The following is an 8,618-nucleotide window of genomic DNA, read 5'->3' on the forward strand; positions in this document are numbered from 1 at the left end:
CGTGCAGAGATTTTGTGGATTAGCCACATTTCTTCTGAAGCAGAAGTGTGGGTGAGTAAAAAGGAGAAATGTTTTTGCAACCTGTGAGTCTAATGATTCATGAACTAGGAAGATCTCATGTAGTGGGAAATGATAAAAATGAAATATTCTGAAATCTGACACTTCTGTTATCTGCTTAATTTTTTCAGGAATAATGTTTTACACTATGACAATAACCTTACACAGATTTCTTGCCTTTTTCCTTAGCTGACTCTTGGACCTTTTGAACCTCTTCTGAGTGACAGTGGTCAGTTTCCATCCCTCTATCAGATGGCACCCAAAGACACTTCTCTGGCCCATGGCATGGCCTCCTTGATGTTCCATTTTGGGCGGACCTGGGTGGGTTTGGCCATCTCAGACCTCCCAAAAGGTATTCAGTTTATGTCTGATTTGAAAGTAGAGTTGCAGAAGAATGGCATCTGTGTAGACTTTGTGGAATTGATCCCAGCCACAGTAGAGTCACAAATTTCATACCAAAATAGTGCTAAAATTCAGATAATAAAATCATCAGCAAATGTGGTGATTCTTTTCTGTGTCACTGAGTCACTCATAGGCACCAGCTTTCATTCATGGGGGGAGTTAATGATGTGGAAAGTCTGGGTCACCACCTCACAATGGGATTTTGCCAGTTCTGAGAAACCTTTCCTGTTCCACTCATTCCATGGGACCCTCATTTTTTCCGACCACCATAGTGAGATCTCTGGTTTCAAAAACTTTCTTCGGACAGCTAACCCTTCCAAGTACCAAGAAGACTCTTACCTCTCCAGATTCTGGTCGCTGGCTTTTAATTGCTCAGTTACTGGGGCATCCTGTAAAACTTTACAGAACTGTCCACTGAATGCCTCCTTGGAATCCTTGCCTCCGCATCGTTTTGATATGACCATGAGTGATGGGAGTTACAACATATACAATGCTGTATATGCTGTGGCCCACAGCATACATGAGATCCTTCTACAAGAGGTAGAAATGCAGCCAGTGAACAATGGGGCAAAGGTGGCATTTTCTCCCTGGCAGGTAACTTGGTTTCCATTATTGACATGTACTCCTGAAGTGATCCCCTTAAGAGTTTCTGCAGGTGTTCAATCCAAGCAGCTTGGGAACGTTTCTGCAAAACACAAGATAAAAATGAGCCTCTGCCTGTAATTTGTCATTAGCAAAAGGGCTCCAATGAAAAGTGGGCAGGTCTCTTGGATAAGCATCAGTGCTGTGACTTAAAAATACTCTCCAATTCTGTCAATTTAATTTTGACATGTGAAATACATAGACTGTGTTATTCCATTTTCAACTTCAGCAGTACAGTAATTATTTTCAGGTCCAAATGTTACTGAGGATGCTCATCTACAATGAACATAAGGGATCTCATATAATTTGCACAGTTCTTTATTCTAGTAACTTTATTACAGATAGTTGTCCAAGGTACACTGAGAAAATGAGTGTTGGTAGCTTGGACTGCACTGTTGGAAATATTCGGAATCTCACAGCTAGATATTTTTGATTCCACTTGTTTTTGTAGAAAAATGAGTGAAATCATACTTACCTTGATGTAGTTCTCATCAGGTTTTTTTTTTTTTTTTTACTTCAATTCATTGGGTGGTTCTAAACAGGTTCTATTGTTTATTTGTGATTACAGACAAAGAGAGGTTTTCTCTAACCTGGGTTTCATGTGTTATTGCTTGGGCAGTCTTCATGAGAATATGATGCATTTTTTCAGTTGCACCCGTTTCTGAAGAATCTCCAGTTTACCAATCCAGCTGGTGACCTAGTGAATTTGAATCACAGGATAAATTTGGAAGCTGAATACGACATTCTCAACTTTTGGAATTTTCCATATGGTTTTGGACGTAAGGTTAAAGTAGGGTGGTTTTCCCCATATGTTTCACAGAGTGAACAGTTGTCTCTCTCTGAGAATTTGATAGAGTGGGCCACAGGAATTACAGAGGTAAGTTGGACTGATCATAAGGTTCACACGACACATTGTTACCCCCCAACTGCTAAGGGAGTATGTGCAGTATGGCTTATTCAAAAGACACTTAGGGACATTAAACCACTCCACTTCCAACCCAAATACTTTCTTATGTTTTTTGTCTGAGGATGGACAGTACACACACATTTTCCACCACATCTTTTGAATCTATTTAAGAAAATCAAATTGAATGTTGTCATTTTGTCAGAAACAGATGTTTACAGTTTCAGTGAATAGGTTTGCAGGACTTGAAAACCCTCTACTTGGAACTTAAGTAATATTCTGAACTATGACCAACACTCATCTGATTTTTCTCAGACTCCACGCTCAGTATGCAGTGTGAGTTGCAGCCCTGGATTCAGGAAAAACCCTCTGGAGGGAAAGCCTGCCTGTTGTTTTGATTGCACACCTTGTCCTGAGAACGAGATTTCCAATCAGACAGGTAAGTCAGTGCCTGCCTCTTGGAGAAGTTACCACCTGTTTCTTAAATTATCAACTTATCCATGGAAAGAAAGTATGTGGAATATGACTGCTGAGAACAGTCTTCCCCCCCCTTCAGGTAGAAATTAATCCTTATAATCAATAATAATCCACAAAAGGATAAAACTTTCCACAATACACTCCCTATATTATTTTTGAAAGCATATAAAAGACTGAATGTCTCTGTAATGCTGACCATGTTTGAGTTCAGGCTGATATACATATGGTAAAAAATGTATAGAAACCAAGATTGGGTAATATTCACCCCATAAAACAGTGTGGCATTTCTAAAATTTATTTCATGAATCAGAACTATGCCATCACATGCATCATAAAAATTTTCCAGTTTTTGCTTGTGTTGTATGAGTAGTTATTTTTACCATATATTTAGTATAATTCTAATTTTTTGAAACTTATTGTTGATAATGAAAGTTTTTGGAAACAGAGTACAGTCCATGGGAGTAGTGTGGTGTATGTGCTAATTCAGTATAGGAAAACTCATGTCTGGGTTCCTTGTGCTTATACAGGTAAAAATCCTTTCACCAAATTCAAGTGTAGCATGCTTGGAGTGAGAAAGTGCAACTCTACACAAACTGTGTGTTATGTGAAAAACTATGTTAGAAATCATGCAGTATATCATCCTGAGGATGATACTCATCAAATATCACAAATGGGGCTAATCTTAGCCTTTGACAAAAGTCATTGCTGCTCAAAATATAAATCTTCAAGAACATTCTTATGCTTACATATGTATACACATTTATAAAATTCATATCAAAAGAACTCAACCTGACATACACGGTAAAAAGTATGCATAGTGGACCTGGCACTGTGGCGCAGTGGGCTTAAGCCCTGGCTTGAAGCACCAGCATCCCATATGGGTGCCAGTTCTAGTCGCAGCTGCTCCTCTTCTGATCCAGCTCTCTGCTGTGGCCTGGGATAGCAGTAGAAGATGGTCCAAGTCCTTGGGCCTCTGCACACACATGAGAGACTCCGAAGAATCTCCTGTCTTCAGATCAGCACAGGTTGCTGCAGCCATCTGGGGAGTGAACCAGCAGATGGAAGGCCTCACTCTGTCTCTACCTCCCTTGGTAACTCTGCCTTTAAAAATAAATAAGTATGCATACCAAGGTAGGTCAATGACTGCAAATTCAGCACAAGACCTTGAAGGTAAAATGTGGACATTATAAGGAAATTGAAGTAAGTAAAAATTGGAAGAATTTAAAGTTGGTGATCATAAACAAGAAACATTTATGAACCTCAGCAAGATGGAACAGTGCGAACAATAAGATTACACTGTGTGTGTGTGTGTATACACAAAGAGAGCTGAAGAGGTCTATTTAGATATAAAAATACTAATATTAGAGCTTATTAATCATTTAATTCTGATACATTGAAAATATAGAAGAAATTCAGATATTCTCAGATAGAAATATTATGAAATATGTTGAGCAATATTTGAAAAATCCAAATATCCTCACAGTTATTAAAATAATTCCCAATACTTGAATGGTGATAAACAATTTTCAGATATTTTCTCAACTCCTATAGAGAACAGGAAAAATGTAAAAATTCTGTTTCTTCTATGGGAACATCTCAAGTTGATGGATCAAATACTGCTAGATATTTCAGCAAAATGAAATTGTAAGACGCTGTTATTGAAATAAATGCATACATTTGAAATCTCAAACAATGTAAATCCAACAGTATTTTTTAAATAAGCTACATCATGCCCAAAGAGTTTCATAAAATCTAATTCAGTTTATAGTACATGAAAAATGTAATAATAATTAGCATAACTGAAGAAAAATAGTTAATAAAATCTAAGTGATCTATGAATTGTAAACAAAGAACAAAACCACTCAAACATGACGAAAAGAAGGATTAGCTTTCAATCCTAAAGAGTATTTTAGAATGCTACAAAACATGGAAATTACAGCTGAAGATTGGATACAAAGTTGACGAAAGAACGCAACTTCTACAGAAAATTACACAGGAGCTTCGGCTCCATGCATATTGTCAAAAAAGAATGACATTCAACTTACTAAAAAGGAAGACATAGAAGTGGCATCATTTAAAGTGATATTGGGATGGTGTAATGAAATCAGTGAATTGGTAATTGAATTAAGTAGTGCTGGTATACAAAATTGTACAAAGCAGTCATTTTCTTTACAAATTCTGGAAAACAAACCTATGAAAGATGGCACTTGTAATGTCTCAAAAGTATGAAATATCCAAAGGAAAGACTAAATTTTGGAAGAAATCTGCAAGTTGAGACATCAGTCTTCAATGGAACAATATATTGAACATAAGAGGATACAGACAGGGTTGGAGAAAAAATTCATGTTCAAGGACAAAAAGACAGGAAAGTGGAAATATGCCAGTAAGTTTCAAGCTGATCTACAGACTGACTTTGATTATAGGCAGCATCCTAGTGTGTTCTTTGATGAAAACGTTCAAGGGTGGAAACTAATCCAGCTGGTATCAAGTGTACAGCTGTTCTGTGTTTCTCTAGAACCTGACCATTTGCCTTCTAATGGTGGTTTGTCAATCAGTGCTTTCCCCTATCATGACATAATCCAGATTCTACCTTAAAGAGATATGTTTTAGTGAGATTGCTAGGTGATTTCTGTGCATCCAAAATTCACAAAGTATATCTCCCAGTCCATGATTTTAAGAGTGGGAACCTGGGGCCGGTGCTGTGTATAGTAGGGTAAGCCTCTGGCTGGGATGCTAGCATCCCAGTTGGTCAGCAGTTTCAGTCCCAGCTGTTTCACTTCCAATGCAGCTCTCTCCTGATGCTTGGGAAAGCAGCTGAAGATGGCCCAAGTTTCAGAGCTCACACCAATACAGGAAGCCCAGAAGAAGCTCCCAGTTACTGGCTTCAAAACAGCCCAGTTCCAGCTATTAATGACTTTTGGGGTGTGAATCACCGGGGGAAGATCTCTCCCCTCCTCTTTTTCCCTCTTTCCCTTTCTCCCTTTCCTCCTCTCCTTCTTTCTCTCTCTCTCTCCATTCTGCTTCTCCTCTTCCTTCTGAAACTCTGACTTTCATGTAAGTTATAAATAAATGAACACTCATTAAATCAAAGACTGCAACCATTGGGTGGTTGAATAGGCCATGAAAGTACAGAGGGAATAGCACTATTAAAAAAGGGCTCATTTCAGGCATGGAAAGCCACAACTCTGCAGCAAAAAATAGACTACATGGAGGATCTCTGTGAAACCTCTTTTGAAAGAAAGGGTCATCAAAAAGGGATGTACTCTTGTCTGAAGAGAGGAGAGAGCAACCACTTTGTGTATGACCCTGTCCAAATACCAATGGAGTCTCTGGTCACAAAAGGCTTCCATAGGCTTGGCAGACCATGGCAAGATCCTCAGATGATCACTGACATCATACATACATAAACATGTTAATTGTTAAAGTAACAACAGAGGTCACTGTGTACTTAGTCCCATGTAGGACCTCTGTCCCTAATGAGTTGTACTATGAGAATCGACTGCAAATTTTGTTCCTAAACAGTGCTCTATATGTGGTCTGTGTGTGTGGATACCAACTGTTGAAATCTATGCTTATCATGGAGTTGGTCCTCTGTATTTAAAATCAAACTAAAAATGAACCATAATGAAGAAGGAGATGGTATAGGAAGAGGGAGAAGGAAATGTGATGGGAGTGGGAGTGGGAGGGTGGGTATAGGGAAAAGAACCCCTATATTCCTAAAGGTGAATGTATGAAAAATGCAATCATTAAATAAAAACTTAAAAATCAAAGGCTGCTGTTTGCTCTTGTTCCAAGTGAGCATGCAGCAGAATATGCCCTGTATAAAGGCAGAGTAGCCCTCACCACACATGGAACCCCCTGGCATCTTGAACATCAGTTCCCAATCCAAAGAAACAATGAAGAAGGAATTTGTGGTGTTAAAATAACACAGGCTAAGGTATGCTTTTAAAGCACCATGAATAGGTTCAGAGAGTAGCCCTTAGGGCTTTGTTAGGAGAAAAAGAGCATGTACTCATCATTATGTAAGGTACTTAGGAAGATGAAGTATTAACTGGCTAACATGAGGAAGATGGACATAAATAATCACCAATAATTTTATATGTCATTTTATATGCTGTCTTTCACATCAAATAAGGACCATTTGCCTAAACTAGCCACATTGGGTATTCTAGAAGATACTTGTGAATCAGGAATAACTGAACTTGAGATGATGTTAATTACATTTCTCACCAGATATGGACCAGTGTGTGAAGTGTCCAGCTCTTCAGTATGCCAACACAGAGCGAGACCAGTGCTTCTACAAAAAACTGACCTTTCTGTCTTTTGAAGAGCCCCTGGGGATGACCCTGGTCTGCACAGCTCTGTGCTTCTCTGTCCTCACCACTGTGGTTCTTGGGGTCTTTGTGAAGCACCGAGACACTCCCATAGTCAAGGCCAACAATCGTGGTCTCAGCTACATCCTGCTCATCGCCCTCATCTTCTGCTTCCTTTGCTCCTTACTGTTCATTGGTCATCCCAACACAACCACCTGTGTCCTCCAGCAGACCACGTTTGGAGTGGTGTTCACCATGGCTGTTTCCACAGTCCTGGCCAAAACTATCACTGTGCTTCTGGCCTTCAAGGTCACTGCCCCAGGGAGAAGGATGAGACAGTGGCTGATATCAGGGTTACCTAACTCCATTATTCCCATCTGCTCCCTGATCCAACTGGCTCTCTGCGGCATCTGGCTTGGGACTTCTCCTCCCTTTATTGACACAGATGCACACTCTGACCATGGCCACATCATCCTGGTGTGCAACAAGGGCTCCGTCACTGCCTTCTACTGTGTCCTCGGCTACCTGGGTTCCTTGGCCTTGGCAAGCTTCACTGTGGCTTTCCTAGCCAGGAATCTGCCTGACACCTTCAATGAAGCCAAGTTCCTGACGTTCAGCATGCTGGTGTTTTGCAGTGTCTGGGTGACCTTCCTGCCTGTCTACCACAGCACCAAGGGGAAGGTCATGGTGGCTGTGGAGGTCTTCTCCATCTTGGCCTCTGGTGCAGGGCTCCTGGGCTGCATCTTTGTCCCCAAGTGCTACATTATTCTCTTCAGACCTGAGAAGAATGCTTTGAAAGGATTCAGGGATAGAATAGCTTCCAAGGAAACAGATGTTCTGAAGTGTAGCTCTTAATGCTCTCACAGTTTTCAGTTGTTAGAGATTAAGATTTATAAAACCGATTTTGCATTGTGATGTTATAAAATAACTTGCAGAATGTAACCTTCTTATGAACTGTTTATTTTCTCTTAAAATGTTTTTGTTCTGAAGCACCAATTCACAGAAAAGGAAGGGATAATCAGAGAAACCTTCCATCTGGTGATAGACTCTGAGGATATCTGCTGTGGCCCAGTGCTGGTTCATGACAAAGCAAGATCATTTCAGTTGTCCATTGGAGTGTCAGCATCTTAGACCATCTTCTACTGCTTTTTTTGAATCATTAACAGGGAGCTGGATTCCAAGTGGAACAGCCAGGATATGAACTGGCACCCACCTGGGATGTCATAGTTACAAGTGGTGGTTATATCCACTACACACTCACACTTGTCCCAATCCTCCTCTCTTCAAAAATAATATTGTGTATAAATTTCTTAGCCTGGGTTTCATGTTCACAAAAACAAACTGATCTCAGATAAAGGCTCTCCTTGAAACTTTTCATTGCTTTTCATTTCTGTGTTTTCATTGTCACCTGGTGGACATTGTAATATTCATATTTTAATAAAATGAGTTACATGTTTGCTGTTTTCTAAGATTTATTCATCTATTTGAAAGAGTTTACACAGATAGAGGAGAGGCAGAGGGAGAGAGGTCTTCCATCTGTTCAGTTCACTTCCTATTAGCCACGTTGGATAGAGCTGCACTGATCTGAAGAAAGGAGCCAGGGGTTCCTGGTGCAGGGTCCTAGAGACTTGGGCCATTTTCTGCTGCTTTGCCAGGCTGTAGCAGAGAGCTGGATGAGAAATGGAGCCCCGGGTTCTGACCTGGACCCCATATGAAATGGGGGAGCTTCAGGCAAGGACGCTAACCTGCTGTGCCACAGCGTCTGCCCCTGTTTGCTGTTTTTATTTATTCACTACTGTATTTATTCATTCATTATTCATTTA

The 8,618-nt window shown here is 40.1% G+C and overlaps 1 protein-coding gene across 1 annotated transcript in view; it reads left to right on the forward strand.

Annotated features, from left to right (window-relative positions):
• The window catches only part of LOC138847789 (vomeronasal type-2 receptor 116-like), a 47,994-nt gene extending 40,344 nt beyond the window's left edge, over positions 1-7,650 (forward strand). The window contains exons 7-11 of the mRNA XM_089316323.1: positions 247-1,053; positions 1,751-1,978; positions 2,321-2,444; positions 4,961-4,963; positions 6,716-7,650. Coding sequence (XP_089172449.1) covers positions 247-1,053; positions 1,751-1,978; positions 2,321-2,444; positions 4,961-4,963; positions 6,716-7,650 — 2,097 coding nt within the window. The remainder of the gene's footprint in view (positions 1-246; positions 1,054-1,750; positions 1,979-2,320; positions 2,445-4,960; positions 4,964-6,715) is intronic.
• Positions 7,651-8,618: the final 968 nt, after the last annotated feature.

This window comes from Oryctolagus cuniculus, chromosome 16 (genome assembly GCF_051225735.1).
Source record: "Oryctolagus cuniculus isolate XC-2025 breed Fujian yellow rabbit chromosome 16, ASM5122573v1, whole genome shotgun sequence".
Lineage (NCBI taxonomy): Eukaryota > Metazoa > Chordata > Mammalia > Lagomorpha > Leporidae > Oryctolagus > Oryctolagus cuniculus.